The 25,200-nt window shown below is 47.1% G+C and overlaps 2 protein-coding genes across 2 annotated transcripts in view; one reads left to right on the forward strand and one right to left on the reverse strand.

Moving 5' to 3' along the window:
- Positions 1-132: 132 nt before the first annotated feature.
- On the reverse strand, positions 133-6,314 carry BCL2L1 (BCL2 like 1). The gene is made up of 2 exons (XM_018556409.1): positions 5,740-6,314; positions 133-530 (listed from the first exon to the last, which is right to left on the reverse strand). Exons 1-2 carry the CDS (start codon positions 6,226-6,228, stop codon positions 393-395), a joined length of 627 nt encoding a protein of 208 aa, XP_018411911.1. The 5' UTR covers positions 6,229-6,314; the 3' UTR covers positions 133-392.
- Positions 6,315-23,315: 17,001 nt separating this feature from the next.
- TPX2 (TPX2, microtubule nucleation factor) overlaps positions 23,316-25,200 on the forward strand; it is a 16,492-nt gene continuing 14,607 nt past the window's right edge. Inside the window, exon 1 of the mRNA XM_018556411.1 lies at positions 23,316-23,431. Coding sequence (XP_018411913.1) covers positions 23,347-23,431 — 85 coding nt within the window. The 5' untranslated portion in view covers positions 23,316-23,346. The remainder of the gene's footprint in view (positions 23,432-25,200) is intronic.

A 25,200-nucleotide genomic window follows, 5' to 3' on the forward strand; every position in this document is an offset into this window, starting at 1 on the left:
GGGGGGGGGGGAATTGTAGTCACAGCTATTAAAAGGGAATCCTTTTCCTCCATTTACACATAAAACAAAGTAAAACCTCTTTGTGAATGGCGTCGGGCGCCCCTTACATTGTAGAACAGACAAAAGGCACGCTTGGCAGAAACAGAAAGAAAAAAAAATATTTATTGAAACAGTTTAAATTTCTGCTTTCTGGAGCAGAGATCAGCCAACTTCTAAAAGGGTTTAAAATGGTTAACAATGTTTTAGTGTTTCCAGCTGTGTGACAGCAAAGCCTTCCGATAAGCGTGTGGCCTCCGCCTTGGCTGTGGAGCCTTCATTGTGTGACACAGTCACTGGTTTCCCCTTCCATCTCCTCTGCTCCGCTGTTCCACGGAACGTCGGGACCCTTCGTCCTATCTGCGGATGAGATAAGAGGCCAGTAGGGCGAATCCTGCCAGTGTCACTCCCGTCAGGAGCCACATCCCGAAGCGTTCTTGGCTTTTCCTGCTCTCGGCAGCGGCGTCGTTTCCATACAGACTGACGAACGCTTCCTGCGGGGAAACAAGAGAAGGTTAGAGATCGCAGCAAAGTCCAACGTGCAGATTTGCACTGTCGGCATCCAGTATTGTTCGCAGGGACCATAGTATCCCCTACAGGAGGACACACAGAGACACTTCGCACACATTTACCATTTCATTTTCGCCTTGTGTACAACAGTCGCACATCTTGGATGTGGTCAGAGGTGTGTTTTATTTTATTGCAGCACCAGCTTTTGACCACAAGGGGGCGGAATTCTGTATTGAGGTCAGAAAGATGTTACAGAAAAAGCAATCCATCATTTTAAGAGTTTTATATAACCCATTTGTATAAAAATCTGGAGGTTGTGGTTTGTAGCCCTGTACTGGTTATAGAGACTTGGCACTCTGCATTGAGGAAGGTGGTGGTGGGGTATGCGTGGGGTGTGTGGAAGGGGGCAGTTAATCTCCAAAATCCCTTTTAAAGTGGATCTTCCTTCAATAACCAATTGCATATCATTGCAAACTGTTCATTCTGCACATACCATTTACCTGACACGTATATTGTGAACAGAGCACTTCCTATAAAGAGGTGACAACTATAAACCAGCACTGCTGAATTACATACGTTGTCGGACCTCAGATCCGCTTCTCCTTATCCCTGTGAACAGTGATGTCATCCTCCGATGTCCGTCGCCATACAAACGTTGTCGGGCTTGGAGCTAGTGGATAAATCCCTTTCTCCTCAAACGCATGTTGCTAGATCCCACCCAATGGCTGCAGAGGAACAATACTGATAGGGGCTTGATGGTCAAGTGACCGAACCCCCCCCCAAAAAAGTATATGGGGCTAAATTTGTTAACGAAAATCTCTTGCTGCAAAGGGTTATTACTAGAGATGCACCGATATATGGGTCGCCGAAACATATCAGCTGAAAATGGCACAATACTGAAAGTGCCATTTTCTGGCCGATAGAGCCGCGCATCCGTGATTTCTCTTCTCCCCGCTGGGCGCTGCGGTGTCCCAGCGGGGAGGAGAGAAAGTGTCACAGGCGACAGAGCGCTGCAGGAAGAGAGCGCCGTGAGCGGTCGGTGTCTCTCCTCCCACACCGCTCAGCCTCCTGTCACAGATCAGAAGAGAGCGCTGTGAGCGGCCGGTGTCTCTCCTCCCACACCGCTCAGCCTCCTGTCACAGATCAGAAGAGAGCGCCGTGAGCGGGCCGGTGTCTCTCCTCCCACACCGCTCAGCCTCCTGTCACAGATCAGAAGAGAGCGCCGTGAGCGGCCGGTGTCTCTCCTCCCACACCGCTCAGCCTCCTGTCACAGATCAGAAGAGAGCGCTGTGAGCGGCCGGTGTCTCTCCTCCCACACCGCTCAGCCTCCTGTCACAGATCAGAAGAGAGCGCCGTGAGCGGGCCGGTGTCTCTCCTCCCACACCGCTCAGCCTCCTGTCACAGATCAGAAGAGAGCGCTGTGAGCGGCCGGTGTCTCTCCTCCCACACCGCTCAGCCTCCTGTCACAGATCAGAAGAGAGCGGTGTGTGGGTGGAGACGGCCAGCGCTGTCACAGCAGGCTGAGCTCTCCTCTGACCGGAAGTACCGTTATCAGGGAAGGTAGCGGAGCATTTGGGCGAGCACAAGCACTGGTATCGGTATTCCACCTTTAGATAAAAAAGAAAACTCCACGGTGCACAGTGCTGTCACTAAAGAACTAGAATCAGGAAAAAAGAAGATGATCAATGGAAGATTGTATAGTCTATTTATAGCCCAGTTATAATCCTGTGTGAACCTTCAGCACCTCCTCACCCACCCCAAAAAAAAAAAAAATACATCCCTTGCCTTTATTGGAATGTTCCATCCCTAATACAGATTACCGAATGTGAAACAATGAAAGGCGAAAAGAACACGGCACTCCTAGCTGATCCCAGGGACATCCGCAGGAGTTTCTTTACATAGTTCTCTGACTATACGATTCCACTCAGGTCTCAGTCCTAGCAACAGGCGCAAAGAGTAGAACACTCAAACAAAGAGTGGAACACGAACTACACCACCGAAATACTAACAACTTGCTTACTAAGATACCAACCAATAGAAAAATATGGTCAAGGGAACGTATAATCCACTCAAATGTTTCCTTGGCATACATGATGGATCGGCTTGATGGACCTCAGCCTGTTCATGTGTTATTTCTTTCAAATTGCGATTACTATGTATGGTGTATATACACTGAGTGGCCAGATTATTATGACCGCCTGACGTTTGTAGGCAAATTAGCTATAATTTGTCGCTGAAGTTGCTAGAGGGCCAGACCATTATAAATAGGGAAGCGGGTTGTTTACCACGACAGTAGAAGTGATTTGTTTCTGAAGATACGGGGGAACAACGCGATATAACAGCCTTTGAACGCGGGATGATTGTTGGCGCTCGGAGCCATGGAGCGAGTATCAGCAAAACAGCAGAATTTGTTACATGTTCAAGAGCAGCTGTTGTTAAAGTGTTTAACCCCTTCATGACTGAGCTTGTTTTTAGTTTCTGTTCGTAAATGACTGACACACTTTTGACATTTTTGCTGTGTGATTCTTCCACGTCAGTAATATACTTTCTTACAAAGTGCACCCACACATATTATATATTGTTTTTTAGAGGACAGATAGAGCTACATATTTATATCACATATGTGCGTCTAACGCCTCACTTAGGACAAATAAAATATAAAAAAAACTCGTGGAGTTATCTCGTGGCCCAACGAAGTACTGATGGGGTGGTCATAATAATCTGGCCACTCAGTGTATATCTATCCATCTACATGGGGGCATCCATATTAGTATATTAGTTCATGACATATGCACACAGAGTCAGCTTGCTGCATTGCAAGGCAACACAATGGTTGTGCTTTGCTGCTCCGTCTCACCATGCCAGTCTATGAGTTGGCTAAAGGAAGGCCTGAAGACAATGAATTAGCATGACTAGCATTTTTTAGGAGGGTCCAGAACAGACAAAACACAGAAGAGCCAACCATGTAAAAACTTGCAAATTGCAATAAAGATTCGTTTGACGAGAACAACTCAAAATGGGCTCATTGAAAAGACATGACGCTTTCCCTTTAAATGGTAAGGAGGTCATCGGAGGAATAAGCTGAGGGATGGAAATAATCAGATTGTCGGTCTCCCCTCCTTCCCCTGACAGACATTGTTCATGTCATTTGAGTGATCTCACCTTGCAGTAAATGAGGCAGTAATCGGAAGGGTTATCGTAATTCATCTCGCCTTCATCCGTACAGATGGAGAATTTCATTTCAGCCCCTTGCCATCAGTGATCCGTACACAAGGAGATGGTGCATGACGGTGGCAAAGACGTTCACACTCATAGCACAGCCCCAGCCTGGAAGTCAGTCACCTAACACCACCATATTGTTACATATTAAAGTTAACAGACTCGGGAGGATTTTATTCCTTCTCCCGCAAGACAAAATCATCCCATTTTGCACACAATATGCACTAGAAGACCCTCTAAAATCATAATGGCAGAGACCTGACGGATTTCCAGAGGACCTCTAGCGTAGTAGCGTTGGCCACAAAAGACAAGCAGAAGGTAAATGACTAGTCACTAGTAATGCCTGTGGTCTCCCTGCTGCTGATAGTTTGCCCATTACTTCCTTAGCATGCCTAGAGTTCTGTGGTGGCAGCCATCTTGGTAGAGGAGTAAGACTTTACCTACTCGTGTCAGAGCTGGCCGCCACCAATGCCTAGTGATGTGCCGACTGGTGGGGGTAGTGATCAAGAAGCGGCAGGAGAGGTGGAGGAAGCAGAGAATTAATAAACACCAGCAGGGAGATCCTTGCACTGCAGCTCCTCAGGTACAGCTTCATCTCCAGCAAGGAGAACAGCGAGCATCAGAATACTGTCATCACCAAATCTCACTCCAAATCTGGTGACTAGCAGCATCCAAATCACCAAATCTCACTCCAAATCTGGTGACTAGCAGCATCCAAATCACCAAATCTCACTCCAAATCTGGTGACTAGCAGCATCCAAATCACCAAATCTCACTCCAAATCTGGTGACTAGCAGCATCCAGAGGCAGTAGTGCCTTAGATGATCTCACACTGCATTGGTGTTGCCAATAACACAACAAATCTTCTCTTTTAAGGCTAATGCACACAACCCCGGATATCGCCAGCAAACTATACTGGGACGTATTGTCGCCCACCTTGTAACAAGCGAGACCAAATAAAGATTGTGCAGTTATCCTTTAAGGTTGCCATGAGTTTGAACAGCCAATGCACACAATGCAATGCAATTCCTTTGCATTTCCAACCCAGGAGTCTCAAGTATGCATACATCTGCCCGTAGAAATCCCTCCCCTCTCTACCGATATAATCCTGACAGAGTCAAGCGTACATGTTTATAAAGAGATTTAAAAAAGGTATTTAACCTGGGGGAGAATAACCTGCATGCTCAACAACTGTTTCTCCAATGCCAAACTGTTCTATTGTGCACAAGGGGGAATTCCCGGCCTCTCTAATTTTCTTGGTCATCAATGTGGCCAGGAATAAAAGTGAGTGCTAATGGCTAGTTCACACCAGCCCCCGCCCCAAATGAGAGATCTCATTCCCGCTGGCTACCTCTGTTTTGGTGCGGGAGGCGGCATGGCGGTGCATTGAAGTCAATGGCACCACAGCCACGCCCTCCGGCCCCAGTACAAATTACCCGCACTGGAACACGTGGCACTTTAGTGTCTGCATTGCGGTCAGAGAAAACGCTGCATGCACTACTTTTTTGGACCGCACTGGACCGGAATGCCGGCACGGATATGCCACGCGTTCCGGTGCAGGCGACCGCACTGTGGCCGGAGGGCGAGGCTGCGGTGTCATTGACATCAATGCACCGTCACGCCCCAAAACAAAGAGAGCCGGCCGGAATGCGATCCAGTGCGTTCTGGCACCAAACGGGCTGGAACGCACTGGGGCTGATGCAAAATTCTGAGTTGCCATCAGAACAGGAATAGAGGGGAAATTGTCCATCAGGAACAAGTGTCTAAGTGGGAATTTCCCTCATATTGGAAAGATATTCTCCCACTTCCTGTTGAGCCTACAGGACAGGAAATCTCAACATTAAGGCGATTTAAAGTGCATCTACACCCGAATAGTAAGAAGCTCTTATTTGGTCCTTCATGGTATGGCATCCAGGACTTCTTTTCAACCACCAACACTCAACCGCCTGTCAACTTACAGCTGCAAATCCTTACCCAGCCTCCGTTTTGTTGTATCCAGGGCTCTAAAGAAGAATCCAAATATGTTGCCATCCATTGAATAATCCTAGGGAGAAGTTCTTCCATTTCCTTATCTGCGCTCTCAAAGCACAGCGCCCCCCCAAAACAGAAGAAAGCCACAATACGCCCCCAGTTTATGCCATCCCTAAACAGTTCATGCACCACCTGCTCAAAGCTTTGATATGCCGTGTCTGGGGTGATGTGCAGCTGGCAAGCAAGGTCATTAAACGCACGTATATATCTTAGTTCAAATTCTTCCGATGCATCCATCAGAGCTTGCAGTAATTCTTCGGTCAAGGGAACCGGCGGGCTTTCTTCCAGGCGGGTGCCGACCTGGTCTGTTGGGGTGCTGCCATTCGCGTAAATCTCAGACTGGATATCGGTGCAGCAACTGGGGTGGAAGCCTTTCCGAGAAAGTTTTTTGCACACAAACTTTTGGATGAGGTTTTTGTTGCCCCCTTCCATCCTCAGGATTGAGATATGACCATGTCCCGGGGCTGACAGGAAGGAGCCAGAGGAAGAAGCATATGGAACAGGGGGTCGTTCTATGCGGAAACAGAGTGCAGATTTCCAATGACGGTACGAGGATGAGCAAGCAGAGGGTCACTTAGCGTTTCTGCCAGGCTACTGAATGACCAGAAATGTCTGAAAAAGAAAGAGAAATACAAATCAGTTGTTGTTTCCAAGAAACAAGGTATATATGACTTTAAGACGTGAGGCAGGGGACTCACATGACTGCCCTGTGCTACTGCTTTCATCATCTGACAATATACTCTGCACTGCTGGAGGACACGGAGCTTCTATTTAACTCTACTCTTCTGAAACAGTCTGTGCTGCTGGAGGACTCTGCCCCCTCCACTACCCAAGTCTCCGCTCCTGAAATACTCTGCTCTGCTTGAGGACTCTGCTCCTTCCTCTATAACTCTCCTCTCCTGAAATACTCTGCTCTGCTGGAGGACTCTGCTCCTTCCTCTATAACTCTCCTCTCCTGAAATACTCTGCTCTGCTGGAGGACTCTGCTCCTTCCTCTATACCTCTCCTCTCCTGAAATACTCTGGAGGACTCTGCTCCTTCCTCTATATAAACTTTCCTCTCCTGGAATACTCTGCACTACAAAAGTTCTATGCACTTGGGATGCTGTTAACTAAGAACGCTTTCATACATAATGCAATGATTAGTATTTATCAGTTAACATCCTACAAAGTGAATTAAAAAGAAACCAAACCAATATTTGGCATGTCCACCGTTGCCTTTAAGGCCTTGTTCACACCAAGCGCGGAGCAGGTGCAGAGCAGTTGCGGACTGGATCAAAACTGCATCCAATGTATTCCAATGGTATTTTTTTGCTCCAGTTCACATCGCAGCGTGCAGTTCCAGAGCAGGTGAAAAAACTGCAGCAAGCCCTATTTTACCTGCTCTGGAACGCATCAAAAACGCATGCAAATGCCTGGAATGCACTGAAAGCCCATGTTAAACTAAAAAATAAAAATATATTTTTTTTTTTTTTAACCAAAAACGGCCCGGAACACATCAAAAACGCAGCAAAACCCACTGCACTGCGTGCGCAGAAACCTGTGCGGATCTGCATTTGGTGTGAACAAGGCCTAAAACAGCATCAGTTCTCCCAGGTACAGCTGAACACAGTTTAGGATGTAGCAGCCATATGGTCAAGTGATGAAATTAAACCGAAGAAGCTGCGTAGGAGAAATGAAACTGGGTGAGGAAAAGTCATGCTCTACTGAACTAGTTAAGGTCACTGAAGACCGTTCAAAGCAAACAAACAATCTCACACAATGGCAAGACTGGGCAGAGTAACACACAGGGTTTTACTACACCAACAAGGTCTCCCACAGGCAGACATTTCAAGGAAGACAGGTGTTCCCAAATGTGTTATCCTCAATTCTTGGAACAGGAAACGGGCAACACGAGGACCAAAACCGCATCATCCAACTGCATTTGACTTCCTTTTGCAATTGGAAGATGTGTAGTGGCACGATCAGCTCAGACATGGCAGCGGGAGCTTGGTTCATCCATCTACAGTCCAGCCAAGTCTGCTCAGAAGTGGTCTCCATTGAAGGATTGCAGATAAAAAGCCAAAACTCTGACGTGGTAGCAAGGCCCTGCCTGTGCATGAGAACACCAGAACAAGTGTCCAGAAAAATGTCAAGGAACTGGCTGCCTACTCTCGCCAAATGAGGCAGAGCATTGACGTGCACCAGGAGGAACCCAGGACCCACTGCACCAGCGTAGGGTCTGACAATGGGTCCACGGATTTTATCCCGATATCTAATGGCAGCCAGGGTGCCATTGTGTAGCCTGCAGAGGTCTGTGCGTCCCTCCATGGATATGCCTCCCCAGACCATCACTGACCCACCACCAAACCGGTCATGCTGAACTATGTTACAGGCAGCATAAAGTTCTCCACGGCTTCTCCAGACCCTTTCACGCCTGTCACATGTGCTCAGGCTGAACCTGCGCTCATCTGTGAAAAGTACAGGGCGCCAGTGGCGGACCTGCCAATTCTGGTGTTCAATGGCAAATGCCAATCGACCTCCACGGTGCCGGGCAGTGAGCACAGGGCCCACTAGAGGACGTCGGCTCTCAGGCCATCCTCATGAAGTCTGTTTCTGATTGCTTGGTCAGAGACATTCACACCAGTGGCCTGCTGGAGGTCATTTTGTAGGGCTCTGGCAGTTCTCATCCTGTTCCTCCTTGCACAAAGGAGCAGATACCGGTCCTGCTGATGGGTTAAGGACCTTCTACGGCCCTGTCCAGCTCTCCTAGAGTAACTGCCTGTGTCCTGGAATCTCCTCCATGCTCTTGAGACTGTGCTGGGAGACAAAGCAAACCTTCTGGCAAGGGTACGTATTGATGTGCCATTCTGGAGTTGGCATGCCCGTGCAACCTCTAAGGCCTCATTCACACTGGAATGCGGAAACCGGAACCCAGCAGGTACTGGTGCTGCGCGTAGCAACGTGCAGCCGCCTGTACACCTCAATGACAGGATGCACGTACAGCTCCATGCAGGGTCGTATCGAGCAGCTCCCGGAAGGACAGGTGCTGCATGTGATTAGTACGCAGCCCCCGTCCTTCTCTATGGGATTACGCGGCCGTACGCCCCCTATGCTCACCTCACGTCCAGGTCCGTAGGGGTGCGTGTTTCCTGGCTCGGACGCAGATAGGATCTATACTGTCAGCGTAGGAGTAGGCTCCCCCGCACTGATGTGCAGGGCGGGTGAGGGTACGGCCACGTAGTCCCATAGAGGACAGGGGCTGCGTACTAATCACACGCAGCACCTGTCCTTCCCGGAAGCTGCTCGATATGGTCCTGCACGCAGCACGGAGCTTTACGTGCCGGCTGATTCCAGTGTGAATGAGGCCTAAAGGGTCCAGGTATCACCTCACGCTACCAGTAGTGACGCTGACTCTCGCCAAATGCAAAATTAGTGAAAAACAGTCAGAAAAGAGTAGGGGAAAAAAAAACCGTCAGTGGCCTCCACCTGTAACACCATTCCTATTTTGGAGGTCATCTCATTGTTGCCAATGTAGTGCACCTGTTGTTCATTTCATTAACAGCAAAGCAGCTGAAGCTGATTAACCCCCCCCCCCATCGTGGCAATTGCCACGATAAGTTCCCCCCCAGTATGCAGTGAACTTCTTACAATGCTTGTATTACATAACCTCTGGCTAACGTATTCACAGACTCGCCTCCTTCAGGGGTAACTTGTGATTTCACAAAGTCACGCTGAGCATTAATACATGTGATTTGAACATACATGACAGATTGTTACTGTAGCTAAACGCATATTGCGCAATTTCCATTCAGGTAGTGAAGTCACATGAGTCATATCCAGTAATTGCATTGTGAAATGTGTCCTGGGTCAGAAGTGACGTCACCGAGTGGAAGATGACTCAAGGTTAGAGAATTCTACCAAGGAACTTGCTTCTGTCAGTGGACCACATTCACTAGGCATATACATACACAGCAAAATGCCTTTTGCTTGGCTGTACCAAAACATTCGATGTGCTTAGACCACAGTGTCGGGATAAGCTGGACTTCAGCCTGATTTTTTGTTTTTGGATAGAGTGGTGGTTAAGATACTCCGTCGGGTTTCTACCAATATGCGTGTCCCTGCTGGGGAGATTTCCCTAACTTCCTGTCCCGTCATTGAAATTGCCAGCTCTGCTCCGGCACACTTTGTAGTTCTGAGTGTTTCCCCTGAGCGCAGAACGCATATCTAAAACCATAGAGACTTGTTAGAACTCCTGTCAGATTTTACAGTCTGTCCCATTGGGGAGATATCTCTTGGCTTCTTATCCTGGAAACAAAACAGGAAGGAAGAGGAAGTCTTTTCAAAAAAAAGGAGAAATCTTGTTACACAGTTGTCACCACAACAAAAGTCCCTATTAGAAGATTTCCCCTTACTTCCTGTTCTCGTTACAACTGTAAGGTTTTTGATTTGCCTCCACTTCCCCTCCCTGAAGATATTGGCCACCAGGACAAAACAGGAAGAGGCCATCTTCTCAGTGAGGAAACAATGAAATCCAGACCAGAGCAGCAATACGTTCCCACTCCAAGTGAACAACAAAATTTGGCTTTAGATATACTTTAGGTCAAGTACAGAGATCCCTATTGGACAGAGCGAAGTATCAGTCTCGTGCCAATGGGGGCAGACACTTGCCAGCCAACCGCTGGCAATGCCTCATGGGATTTGTACTTCCACCACAGCTGGAGGGCCGGAGTTTGGATACCCCTGCTCTATGAGGTCCAGGTCTCCCTATTAGGTCCCTGAGAAGGGTTAAGGGGTTATTGTGGAAAAACAAAGTTCCTCCTGCAAAGAAGGGAGTTCATTCTTACCTCACCTGCCACCGATCTGTCCTTTATCACAAAAGTTACCGCAGCTAAAAAAATCTTCAGCAGCCAATACACTTCCAGGTCTGTGAGAGGTCTGGTCCCAGCCCTGCGCAGTTGTGAAGGGAGGAATCCGATATGGCAGGAAGTATAGGAAGATTCTTCAAGTGGTTGTAGCTCCGCAATACAGGGAGATCTGCGACACGGGCGATGGGAGAGGCAGGTGTGAACTCTCTTCTTAGTAACGTGAACATAGCTTTTGATATTTATTCAAGCAACAGAGATAAAATATAAGAGATCATTCACAGATCCCTTCACATTGCTGGCTGAACCTGCTCAGGGGACAGTTGATTGGCTGCAAAGTCTATACACGGTTTCTCTAGCCAAAGCCTTGCAATCCCAACACACCCTAACCTGATGAGACCTTGCATGTTTGTAGATGATATCTTTATGAATCAACAACCCAGCCTAACTAATATTTTCAGATAGCTTAACAAGTCGGTGACCTAACAAGAAGTGTAGGAAGTTCTGTGTGATCCAGATATACATATATACATATTACTATGCACGTAACCAGCCTTTCCAAATCTTATAACCCCAGGGGAACTCCTTGAGATAGTTTTCTAGTTGCAGGGAAGCCAGCCCTTGTTAAAATCCTAATACCTACCGCCCACAGTAATCTAGCTTGATTAGTAAGCAGTAGAAGGTTTTAAATAAAGGAGGTGGTGTTCCTACAGTATTCGACACTCATTTTTAGGCCTCATTCGCCGAGAATGTGCACAGCCAAACGGCATGCATGTCTGTGCGGAAACCGGAACCCAGCAGGTACTGGTGCTGCGCGTAGCAACGTGCAGCTGCCTGTACACCTCAATGACAGGATGTAACTGCAAGCCGACCCGAACAGGTATAGATGCGCAAGGAGTGTGTGTCCAAGAGCGCACATCCATACAGGTATAGATGCGCAAGCAGTGTGTGTCCAAGAGCGCACATCCATACAGGTACAGATGCGCAAGGAGTGTGTGTGTGTCCAAGAGCGCACATCCTTACAATTAGAGAGGCGCAAGGAGTGTCTGTGTCCAAGAGCGCACATCCATACCAGGTATAGATGCGCAAGCAGTGTGTGTCCAAGAGCGCACATCCTTACAAGTAGAGAGGCGCAAGGAGAGTCTGTGTCCAAGAGCACACATCCATACAGGTATAGATGCGCAAGCAGTGTGTGTCCAAGAGCGCACATTCATACAGGTACAGATGCGCAAGGAGTCTGTGTCCAAGAGCGCACATCCATACAAGTACAGAGGCGCAAGGAGTCGGTGTCCAAGAGCGCACATCCATACAAGTACAGAGGCGCAAGGAGTCGCTGTGTCCAAGAGCGCAAGGAGTCTCTGTGTCCAAGAGCGGACATTCATACAGGTACAGATGCGCAAGGAGTCTCTGTGTCCAAGAGCGCACATCCATACAAGTACAAAGGCGCAAGGAGTCTGTGTCCAAGAGCGCAAGGAGTCTGTGTCCAAGAGCGCACATCCATACAAGTACAGATGCGCAAGGAGTCGCTGTGTCCAAGAGCGCAAGGAGTCTCTGTGTCCAAGAGCGGACATTCATACAGGTACAGATGCGCAAGGAATGTCTGTGTCCAAGAGCGTGCACCAGTATCAATCTACCAGTGCTCAAGGATCCCCTAGCACCCTCAGGAGGAACCCCAGTGTCCCACGGACCCCTGGCTGACACAGGCAGTGCTAAACTAAGCACTGAGCTAAAATCTCAGCCAATGAACTAGCAATAAACTGCACAACAAAGGTCCGTGGCACTCCCGCATGTTCTTATCATTTTCCTCTTCAAAGCAACGCAACCGACAAGTAAAACTTTAACCTTTCGCACTCTATCCAGTTATAGTTTTAAACACAACCGACATACAAATAAAATAAATAAGTCAGCACAAGAAGACGATCAGCTTACCTTGTAATGAACCGATCTCCCTACACCAACCACAAACACATCCTAAACACCCACAAGACATAATCAGACCGAGCATAGGCAACGTATGACTGTACGGCTGTTGCGAAAGTGCAAGTCTCAGCATGTCCAGGCTAATGAAACATGCTGGGGCTTGTAGTCCCGCAGCAGCTGGAGAGCAACGGGTCGTACAAACCAATTATAGAACCATGCATCTGCACGACAACACAGCTGGACACCTAATACACCCAGAAACCTGAGAATTCTTCCTATTGATAGCAAATGAAACCCCCTGTATGGGTTTCTGGAGTCGACTGACTGGTTCTTGTTTTTTTTTTTCTTGTCTCCGTTGCATGTTGCTTCATAAAAAAATTGATTTGAAAAGACAGTGACCTGGATCAAGGCTTAGGATGCCATCATAAAAAAAGTAGAGATTTTTTTTTTATAGAACCGGTTGTCAGCCCTCAAAACAAAGGTCATGTTTAACAGATCGCACTGCACACTTCAACAGAACAAACCTTGAAAATGTGCAACTGTCCCCGGACGTGAGGGACATCTGGCAAATACGATGTAGTACTGGCACACGTGAATTACACGTCTTCTAGAAGCAGACTGATGAGATCAATACGAGTAATATTTAGGATAAAGAATTGCAGGTACAGTTTACAGAACATTGGAGATGATACACCCATAAATGTATGTATGTATGTATTTATGTTTGTATGTATGTATGTATGTAATCTAGATAGCTAGGCAGACACTATCACCGGATTGCAACGGTCCCTGGTTTCCAAGGAGTCCCTATTTGGCAGGTCTGCAAAAGAAGCCCAGCTGCAGGATACAGACGACCGTATACAAAACTATTACCATCTTATGTTAGCAGTCGCACGCTTGGCCTTTCTAAAGGCCATGTCACCCAGCTGTGAGCTCAATGTGTCAAATGGCTATCATTGACCGTCAACCGGGAATAGAATGCTGATGGAGAGGACTACCGGCAACTGAACCATCAGCCTCGCAAGGCCTTTGAAACGACCCTGTCACCACAGATCATATTGTAGAATGAGGGTGGGCAACCTCAGCACTGTAGCTGTTGTGGAACTGCAAGTCCCATGGGGCATTGCAAGACTGACAGTTACAGGCATGACAGGATTTGTAGTTTCAACACAGTTGGAGTGCCAAAGTTGTAGTAATCACATGCAGCAAAAGTAGGCATTTAATACTTAGCTGCCCTGTTATGTGTCAATCGGTAATGTTCTCGTGACTGGACTGTATCATCATGCGGGAACCCCCCATTCTTCCAGTGACAGGTGCACCCCACCTTGTTGCTCAGTCCTAAGCCTTTTTCCGGGTCCAGCATCTTCTTACTTTGGCCATTGATGGGCGTTACATCATTGGCTGGAGTTACATTGTTCCGGCAACCAGCTTCATACTCATGATGAGAGAGCATACACGCTACTGCGCATGCACCAAAGGCAGTGTAGAGAGACCGATGATAGCATGCAAGAAAAGCAGTTTTTTGGCAATTATTTTCAGCCACGGTAATGGGACATGTATTGAATTGTTGCCACGAAGCCTGCAGAGCATTGCAACTGTGATCAGCGTGCCATGGGTGCATTGCACAGGTTCCTGTATTGTTTACATCACAGCCCCTGGTACCGACCGACCGTTACGGGAACAGGAAGACGGGGAACGCTGCACTCCATTGAGATCATTGAGCCAGTCTGACGCGATGGCAGGTGGGGCTTGTAGTATTTCCATTCACAGATCCTTGTGAATGGATCTGTCATTGGATGATGCAGCTGTGCAAACGGTGCCACACCAAATTCAAATAGAAGGCTGCAGGGAGAAGCCCCCCCCCGATTCAGGGAAGTGTGGGCACTGTTTGTGGAATGGCCATAATAAATAATGGTGTGACATTAAAACCGGTAACAAAGGAGGACTAATCCTTTAAATAACTGCATGTGCTGAGCATACATTTAAAGAGGAACCTGACTTCCCCCTCCCAACCTTGTTCACTGGGTTATGCACAAAAAACATACTCACACGCCCAGTGATCCAGCGGTGTTCTGAAGGTATCCACTGTCCTGCCACTGGACACCTAGTCCTGCACCGCCATATTCTCTGACATAATTAGGAGGGCTGGCTGTCTTTAAAGGGTTTTTGCAGCTGCCCCCCACTGAAGACACGCATGTGCCTTGGCAATAGGAGAGCCAGCCCCCTGATGATGCCCCATAGAATACCCTGAGGCCTTCTGGGATGCATAACGCGGGTAACCCAGGAAGCCACGGGTGACGAATGCATCATTCTTGCTGGGAAGTGTGGGGACGCTTCCCTGTAAAAAAGGTATTTACAAAGAAATAAAATATAGCCCATTGCCAGCAGGGGGTGGGGCACCAATGTAATGACAGAAAGTGGGTGAGAAGGGTGAAGGTCCCCTTTAAGTAGCTTGAAACATTCCAGATCCCCGATGGGAATGGCCATTGGCGAGCTGATTTGGGGCGAAGGGTTACAGTTCCAAGGATGGGATATACTAATCCCTCATCAAGGGTAATGCACTTGCAGCATTTTCCTGCAGACATAATGAGCTGCATCAATAAACACAAGGCACAGCCAATAACAGACACAACAAACAGACCTATAAATCTCTATGTGACGGGATACACACCCAATACACATACACCCTCATAGTCTGAGCACCACAGACAAATGCTAAGGGACACAGAGGGGACCAATTGGCATACTCACCCTATCAGGGGCCCCTACAGGGGACCCTGTCTGTCACTCCTGAGAATATTGGCTCTCTCTGGTGGCTTCTCCCCTGTGACTCTGTTCTCGTTCACCCGCCCTCCAGTCCCACCCCTTCCTTGATGGCACGTTACGAACCAACCAGCGCCGTGTTGCCCTGGTAGCCTGTGTGCTGTCGAAAACTCCAATTTCTCGAGCTCTCCGATGACGTCACGTCCGGTTGACTTGCCAGTAAGGGGTTTGGATGGTAGGGCTCTAGTGCGCGTGCGCAGACCGTGGCATTTTCCTAATCCTCGTTGAGATCGACAATGCTCTTCACTGCGCCTGCGCGGCTTTAGAAGCCTCTAGGTCGCCAATGCTCTTTACTGCGCCTGCGCGGGAGCACAGGCAGCGAACTACGATTTCCGACACGCTAAGCGCCGTGTGCGTCACTGGGGCGCACGTTTTGCGTGAGGCATAAAAAGGAAGCCATCACTTAGAAGACATTACAGCGGTCTACGACAAAATGGCTCCAATGATTGTACACAGAATAAGAAGATTAAGATTTTAGAGGTGTTCAAACTCTATCCGATCTTTGACTTTAAAAGCTCATCAACTTCCCATTAAATCTATATCTGTGTGTTAATTTGAAGAGGAACTTTACGCACCAATTTAATGTCTCCCAAAACAGTTGCTTTCAAGGCGTGTCAACTGTCATGGTTGCCAGTGTACTTATTTCAGCTCTCAACCAAAGAACAAAAAATTAACTCCATCACATCCGATATCAAGCTACAAATTGTTGCTTCCATTAAAATAATCCCTGGTGATCATGCCATGAATATGTTTGCTCAGGCACTTCCTGTTATGGGGTGACAACGTTCTGTCCCAAGCTCCTATTTGTGCTCCTGCATTGTCACCCTGTCACATGGGCGGCTGATGGAGACAACCCAATACAACACACATTACACAGGCACGGTCTGCTGTTGTCACCATCAGGAAATCTGTCTTGAAAAATGCCATGTAGCCAGCCTTGGGGTCCCGCAGACAGGAAGTGGCTGCAGAGAGGCTGCAGGAGATCAAAAGGAGGAAGAAAGGTTGAAACTGTGTTTTATTTGAAAAAATACAAATTTAGAGCTTTAGCAAACATAATGTCATTCAGTGCAGGAGGAGTAGATCTGCTTTAAAACTTTCAGACAAGGTGCATTTGCTCTCTTGTAAAAAAAAAATAATCAATGATGTCATATTTCTATTTTTCTCGTCTTGTGGATGATGGTGACTGGGGCAGCCGTGTTCCTGGGTGAGATGACAGATCAGCTGAGTCACTTATCTGACAGACGCAAAGACCACACCTAACGCCGATGGAACCGAATCCAACCCCATCCAAACACAGCTTTATATATATATCACCAAACACTTCACATGTCCCCAAGGTCTGCACAGGAAATGACAATAGTCACCCCATAGTATAGAAAGATGGAAGCTCTGTCAGGTGTCCTCACCAAGGAATTCATTCCTCAATATGGTGATCAATGTGACCAGAAATCTTCAACGCGGACATTTCTTCTCATGACAGCGGACAACGGATAAGGGGTGTCTTCTCACCTGGGAGAACTGGAGAGATGATTATCTATCTATCTATCTATCTATCTATCTATCTATCTATCTATCATTAGATCTCTCTCTCTTTCTCTCATTAGATACATCTATCTATCTATCTATCTATCTATCTCTCATTAGATCTCTCTCTCTCTTTCTCTCATTAAATACATCTATCTATCTATCTATATATCATTAGATCTCTCTCTCTTTCTCTCATTAGATACATCTATCTATCTATCTATCTATCTATCTATCCATCTATCTATGTATCATTATCTCTCTCTCTCGTAACCAAAATGATTGAGGGCTTGTTCACACCATATATAGTGCGTTCCGGTGTAGTCAGCCGCTGGACCGCAATGTATCGCATTCTGAGGTGGGAGGGGGCGTGGCGGTGCATTGAATTCAATGGCACTGCAGCCACACCCCCCTGCCCCCAGCGTGAGTGCCGCACCAGAACATATGGCACACCAGTGCCTGCGTCACGGACCAGTGCGATCGGACAAAATGCCGTATGCACAATTTTTTCTGATCGCACTGGAGCAGAACGCAGGCATTGCTGTGTCCGCGTTCTGGTGCGGGCGATCGACACTGCTGGAGGCCCGTGACCGCAGTGCCATTGACTTCCATGCACCACCATGCCCCCTCCCGCCCCAGAACACAGGGGGGAGTTTGCTATGCGACAGTGCGTTCCAGCAGCTAACCACGCATATGGTGTGAACAAGCCCTCAACCCCCATTGCCGATCAGGCTCATTGGTAAAATTAACAACCGTCCAGCTGTTTGCAATGATCAAACAACAGCCATTGACATAGATCAACACAGCAAATGTTTCATGTGGTTTCCCCAAATTCAACCAAAACTGCAACTTTTAATGACTTCTGCACTTTCTGAATGATTCAACCCCCTGAATAGAATCCAGAATGTGAGCACACATCTGCAGAACAGAAGTTGTCTCAAGCACACCTGATGCAAGTAATCAAGGGCTTCATTAGCTGCACCAGGTGTGCTGGAGCTAGAACACATGAAATACCTGAACTGGCTCGGGTTGTGTGGAGTGTCACCAATGACAGAAATATGATTAAGTCAAAAGAAAGGTCACAAAAGTTCATTTCTGTTCTCAGGCTACGTCTCAGATTTTAACGTTGACAAACACTCATTGCCAGGGGTGTGCCCATACATTTTGCAGCCTGAGACAGTGTGGGGGGGTACCGGGGGACAGTGACGCCACCATTCCCGCCAGCATCCCGCTCAGCTCCCGGCAACCAGTGAAGTCATTGGTTGCCAGGAGCTGGGCGGGATGCCAGCTACAGCATCCCAGGTTGCTAAGGCCTGTGTGGGGGAAAGTGTAAGGGCCATACTCATGTTCCCACCCAGCTCCTTGCTCTGGCTGGAAAGGGGGCACCATGCAAACATTGTGCAGCGGAGCGGCCATGTTGTTGCTCTGCCTGCTGCCCCCCACGTGACCCAAAAAAATGCCACCTGAGGCAAGAGCCTATCAAGCTGCCTCATTATAAGCATGGCCCTGCTCATTGCAGACAAACTAGGCTACGTTTACTACACAGTCATATGGCGACCCATCACAAACACAACGGCGACCCAGTTTGGGTCCTGACCCTCAATTTAAGAAACACTCGTCCATAAATAAACATTTTGGGTAAATACCTTTTTTTCACGTATTCGGCCCCGTACTCCTGGATGTATCATCTAAGGAAGAATGACATAGACCCCTCCTGGGATACTCATGTCAAAAGGGAGCGGGTCAACTGCAGCACGTGCGCCATAGGGGATGAAAGCAAGATGGTGGCACGGGCCCGGCTGTGCGGTGGTGTATCACTAAAGGATGCTGGATTTGTGCATTTGAGAATGTTTATTGAGGATGAGCAAGGGGAGGAGGTAAGAAGAGATTAAAAAGAAGAAAATTACCCCAGGGCAGTGAACTTATTCTGTAAAAAATTGATTTATCATATATATATTTTTTTTTTTTCAAATTTATTTAAATTTAGAAACTGTGAAATCTACAAATGAGGAAACGTATGCGTGACCCTTCGAAGGTTCGTATATATCACACGCTGTAATATTATCGGCCTAGGCCTAGTAAACCGCTATACAATGAATAAGTGCATTTATTTTACATTGCATGTCGCTTACATAACCCTCTGTTTTTACACTTTCTTGAATAACTGGCAGCATTTCACCTCATAATAAATGTACTGTATATCTATATGCAAAATGTGAAGGGGGCTCTCTGTGTGCTACAGATAACAAATTCCTTTCCCTCAGAAAAAAAACAAAAAAGGGCGGGATGAGCCGATTTGCGCATAAGCGCCGCATGGAATCCTGGGATGCGAGTCCTTTTCTCCCTCTGCTTCGTGACTCAGCCCCTAAGCGGGACTACATTTCCCAGAATTCGCGAGGTCGGCTCCTAACCAATAGCGGAGCGGCATGACGTCCGGAGGCAGCGATAGGCTTGTTTGGAATGTGCGTCTTGATTTAAATTGTTAACGTGCGGCGAGCGGCTGAGCAGCGAGCTGCGTGTCGGTGAGGAGCTCCCGTAAAAAACTGGGTGGTTCCGGTGTGCGACTCGAGGGTACACGGTAAGGAGTTATAGGGGTTATGTTACGGAAATGGATAGTTTTTTTCCTTTGTGTTATGCCTGGACTGGAACTATAGAGATGCGTGCAACGTCTGCTGTATATATCTATCATCTTTATATATCATATTTAAACCACAATAACAGATATAATATATTGTAGCTTGCCAGTTCTTTAGGGCCCCTTCACACTATTTGGGGTGTCCAATGGTATGTATACCGTCTGTCATGAAGGGCCGCTCTGATGTTTAGTAGAGTATCACTTTTTTTAAAAAAAACTTTATTAAAACGTTTCAAAATTGTACATTGCGCACAGCGGTAGGCCTGTTTGGAATGTGCGTTTTGATTTAAATTGCTAACGTGCGGCTGAGCAGCGAACTGTGTGTCGGTGAGGTGGGGGGTACACAGAGAGCTACAGCATTTGGTGGGGTCATGATACGGCAATGGATACTTTTCTTTCTTTGTGTTATGCCTAGAATGTAACTATAGGGATGCATACAACTTGTGGTGGCCATCATTTGTATGTGTGTGTATATGAATGTGTTTAAAGGATTATTAAACTCTCACGTCTTTTTGCATATATCGCTAGCAAGCAGTAGATACATGCAATAATTTTTTTTAAAAAACCTTCTGAAACAGGTTTAAACTTACCTGTGTCTTCGCCGCCGCATGCTCCCGTCCGAACATCTGAGGAGTGTCAGGCGGCCGCAAAGGACCTTGGGGCGCATGCGCAGTTCAGATGTTCGGCCTGGGGACGAGGAGACACACAAGGTAAGTCTATGGAGCAGCGTGCACCCGCACAGACACCGTGGGATGTCAGAAGAGAGGAGGACAGAGGAGTGAGCGCTGGATCGGAGACCCGCACCCAGCGCTGGAGGGACAGCTGAAAAGGACAGTAAGTTAGAAGATGATCAGATTAAAGGAGAACTATGGGGAAAAGCATATAAACTAGCGTCCTCCCCTGACCCAAAGCTCAGTATATAGGGAGCTACAGCTCGCGGTATACTGAGACCGCCGCAGCCGGGACTGATCCCGACATTACATCCACCCAGCTGCGTGATTAACAGCTGTACCCGCCCACTCCCACCTCCGTTCCTCCAGTCAGCGCTGGAGGGGAATCCCTGCAGGGAGCCGTGAGTGACAGGCACGGCTCTCTGCAGGGACAGGATCGCAAAGTGTGCGAGCGACGGTATGTGTTCGCTCACTTCCCGATCTATTGAGCCAACCTGTGACAGTTTCATTGTGACACGTCGGCTCAAACTGAGCATTAGTGAAAATCACTCACCTCATAGTTCTCCTTTAAGGGGCATCATTGAGCGATTTATCTCGCGGTAATTCCCGCGATATCGCGGCAAATTACTGCGCGATATCGCGCTCCAATGCAATCCAATGGGGCAAAGGGTCCTGCTGTAGCGGGTCGTGTGTCGCTACAGCAGGACCCTTTTTTGAGCGGATTTAGCCGCGATTCAAGCTTGCTCAATGCAAGCTTGAACGCGACATCGCGCGGCAAATCTCGCGATGACGCGCAATATGCAAATCGTGCGATTTGCATATCGCGCAGTGGGAACGGGGCCTGAATGTCACTTTAAATAAAAACATCACAACCCTACAACAGGAATGTAATATATTGTAGCTCATCAGTTCCTTAGGGCCCATTCACACCATTTGGGGTGTGCTATGCTACCGTGTTTCCCCGAAAAAAAGACACTGTCTTATATTTTTTGGCTCAAAAAAAACACACTAGGTCTTATTTTCATGGTAGGTCTTATTTTTTTTAACGTACAACAATCCACACTTATTCATGTACAAAAATATGTAATCAGGGGTGCCGTACCTTTCCAAGAGTAATTTGCTAACCAATCGCTGGCCAGAATGAGCGAAGCGCACTTTCACTATCGATTCACCACAGGCGCAGTGCATTTGGTATGACTTCGCCTGTGACAGGAGCCGGCTCTATAGAGGAGGCATCGGCTTATGCGGCTCTGCTCCCTCCGGTGCCGCCTCGCTTCCTCTGGCGCTGGCTTCGTTGGCACCACTGATCTCTCCTGCGGCTCTTCAAGTTCCCCCTTATGCCACCACCGGCCCTCGGAATGGTCACAACTAGGTCTTATTTTTGGGCTTAGGTGTTATATTTTAGCAATTCCCAACAATGGTACTAGGTCTTATTTTCGGGTAAACAGGATATGTATAATGTGTTCCTGCTGGTGTGCTTTTATGAAGGGGCGCCATGATGTGTTACAATGCATCACACTTGACTTATTAAAGGAGAACTATGGGGTTAAGGCTTTTCCCCATAGTTCTCCTTAGGGTAATGGGAGGACACAAACTAGCATCCTCCAGTCACCCTAGGCTCAGTATACCGCGAGCTGTAGCTCGCAGTATACTGAGACGCCGCAGTGGGACGCTGAAGCGGATCCCAACAATTATGCCGTGATCCATCCAGCTGCGTGACTGACAGCTAGCTCTGCCTATCTAGAGGCAGAGCCAGCTGTTCCCGCCCCCTCCCCAGTCAGCGCTGGCGGATCGGAGGGGGGAATCACGCAGCTGGGCGGATCCAGACATAATTATCTGGATCCGCTTCAGCGTCTCAGTATACTGAGCTTAGGGGGATGGGAGGACGCTAGTTTGTGTCCTCCCGTTACCCTAAGGAGAACTATGGGGAGAAGCCCTAACCCCATAGTTCTCCTTTTTAAAGAAGTTTTTTTTTGCTTCTGTGGAAGTCGGCGCCTCCCACAGGCTGTGCTTATTCAACTTTGGTGGAGTGCAAAGGTGACATTGGGGGTTGAACACTTTTTAGTGCCAGAGCTGGTTTTGTGTTTTTTGCTCATGTGTTAAAATGCACATTTTAAGCTCGAGTCCCTGTTCATACCTAGGCATTTTGACGCTCAAAGATCATTGCGACAAAACTCAACACAAGAAATCCCATTCATTTCTATGGCCCCGTTAAAGCTTTTTGGGGCAGATTACAGCGCATTTGGCCGCATAGACTTCAATGGAAACGTGCACCACAGGAGTTTTTCACACTTGTGTGTTTTTGCACACGTTTTTTCACTTTTAGCGCCTCCTCTAGCAAAACATGCTAGAGGAGGCGCTAAACAAAATGCGCGCTATTATGCGCAGAAATGCTGATGCTCGGGTGTGAACGGAGCCCTTAGAATCACTCAAACCCCCAATTGTTTACCTTTTTTGTAGTGCCTGACAAGTGCTGCCTCCTCGGGTCCCATAGTAGATGCGAGGTGGCATACAAACTTAGGGACATATTGATGATGATGGCACTTCTGATTGACTATATCTTACAATTCAATTTTCTCTTGTGTATCCCTATGCAATTTAATTTTTTTGTGCTAGTTGGCAGCGTTGACTTTGTTTATATCACACTGTGTATTTGCTTACATGTGTTTTTAATACATTTGGAATTTTAAAAACAAAAAACATTGTTTATCTCCTGAAAGCAGAGACCCTGTAGAATATAATGGCACCAGTTGCCATTTTTTTATGTTTCGTGATACAAATGCAAATGTTTGTCAAACACAAATTTTCGTTAAATAGACTTACGTTAATTTTAGTCCATATAACACTGGTCTACAAATTTTGGTAAATTATCGACCTCGGAGATAAAATGTGTTCTTACGTATTTTGATTTGTGATAGATTAACAGCAGTGTATTCACAGGGATAATGCTGCATAATGTCTGACTTGTAGCCAGCTTTACTGTCTGCAGAAACTGCTTATTCATTGTCATGTGCACCTTTGTTTTCTCTTTAATATGCTTTTATCAGCTTTTTTTTTTATTCTATTATTTTATAATGCAGGTTTGCAGGCAAGCACAGCACAATTGTTTCCCATTCATCGAGGGCAAGGCAGCCATGTCTGACCTGCAGGGATCCTATTCTTATGATGTTCCCAATTGCAACTTTGATGAAGATGATAATAATATTGACTCCTGGTTCGGTAAGAGTTTTAAACTTTACTTTAAACTGAAAACCAAAGTAACTACCCTGCATCCATTGCGAGGTTGAGGTTATCGTTTACACTTTGTGTAATGCTTTAAGTGGGTATTTCCTTCTCGTGTGTCTGTTTCAGTGCTTTTGCCAGAAATCCTCAGTTTGAGGTCAAACTTCCAAAACTTGCTGCTGTGACGCTTGCATCTTTGATATACCAACCATCCATAGTAAGCAGAGATGCAGGCTTTCCTCCTTTTACAACACAAGCACTGGTTAAGAGCCCATTTACACAATGTGCGGGGATCAGAGCCAGACCAGAAAAAAATTTTGTCTGGTCTATCTACATTTATTCCTATAATATAAAGTGAGGCCAATTCATAAACGTTAAAAAATAAATACTGCATGCACTATTTTTGCTAGGAATGCACCAAAATGCATGCAAACACACTAGAAAGCCAATTACTAAAAAACACACACCGGAATGCATTTAAAACATACATGACAGTGTTTGCAGAAACTCGTCCAGATCTGGTCTGGAGATGGTGTGAACAAGCCCTCTCTCTTACATTTGAGGTAGTGACCCAAGTATGTGCTAAGTGAATAAAGGAGATTATCTGCCATAAGATATAGATAATTGGCCTGAAGATGTAAGGTGAATATGTGATGGTTCTTCTCTTTTAAGCAGTGTTGGGTCCTGATATAGTTCAAGTGGACATTTTACCTATTCAGCCAACGCAGACCTGTCTCTATGTCGAATGTTCATGCAGTTTATGATCTGGTAGGGCACGTATCTTAGTGAATTTTTTCCTAAATTAAAGTGTATTTCCACTTTTGCAGTGAAATTTGAGTAAACCTATCTATAGGTTTGTGCTCCTACTCACTCCGCATACCAAAATAAATAAAGTATTACCTTTTGTAGGTGTTTTGTTGCAGCAGTCATGATGGCTGAATCCAGGTTTTTCAGAGCGATATGTCTTTATGGAAAGACTAAAGCAGCCCATTCACCTTTAGATTATGTGCAGATGCAGGCATTGTTCAGGTGTTTTGAGAGCCAGCGTGGCCGACTAGCAAGATACTGAAGCTTGGCCCAGCGGGAGATTCCTCTATCTATGCTAAATTGTGGGATGCATGAGTCTGTTGCACTTTTTCCCCCAGTCATTTTCCAGGACAGCCCATGAGATCAGGCTCCGCCTGCCTGCAACAGGAAACACATCAACCATATTAAATAAAGACTCTTCCTTCTATCCCAATTCAGTTTTTTTGTGTTTCCGCCGGCTACACAGGGACGTCGTAATGTTTGTTATTTTCAAGGCTCAAGTTATTGCCTTAGGGCTGAGCCTAACCCTGCTATGCGTTGGGACCTACTCCAGGATTGCCTGCTGCAGCGCATACAGGGATTCCCTATCAAAACAGGGACAGCACGGTGAGGAGGTACTGGGAGGCTGGAGAGACCTCGGCAGAGCATGTCCTGGCACTTACCATTTCTCTCCCGTTCATTGAAGGACACAGGGAACAGATCGGAGATCCTGTACTGTAGGGTAATATCGCCACCTGCAGGAGAAGGACGCTAGGCACAAAACGAAAAGACCAATCACAGCCTAGGGGCGGCCCCTGCCGGTGGCCAAAACCCCCCACCTGCTGACAAGTCTCCAGTTTTTTGCCTAGCGTCAGGAGTAAGGAGCTAAGAATTTTTTTCAGGTATTCTTACCTGCTTCTTCCTGATCTTTTTCAGTGGAATCTTCTAGCAAGTGTTGTCCGGGCGACAGGCTGGATGTC

This window comes from Nanorana parkeri, unplaced genomic scaffold (genome assembly GCF_000935625.1).
Source record: "Nanorana parkeri isolate BGI_ZX_2015 unplaced genomic scaffold, ASM93562v1 scaffold237, whole genome shotgun sequence".
NCBI classification, from domain to species: domain Eukaryota; kingdom Metazoa; phylum Chordata; class Amphibia; order Anura; family Dicroglossidae; genus Nanorana; species Nanorana parkeri.

What these genes read in the sequence shown, in the direction of transcription:
- BCL2L1 (XM_018556409.1), bottom strand. Translation starts at nt 6,228, where the DNA reads ATGGAAGGGGGCAACAAAAACCTCATCCAAAAGTTTGTGTGCAAAAAA. An exon ending in TACAACAAAACGGAGGCTGG is followed by an intron (nt 531 to 5,739) that starts GTAAGGATTTGC and finishes GTTTCCCCGCAG; the next exon opens with GAAGCGTTCGTCAGTCTGTA.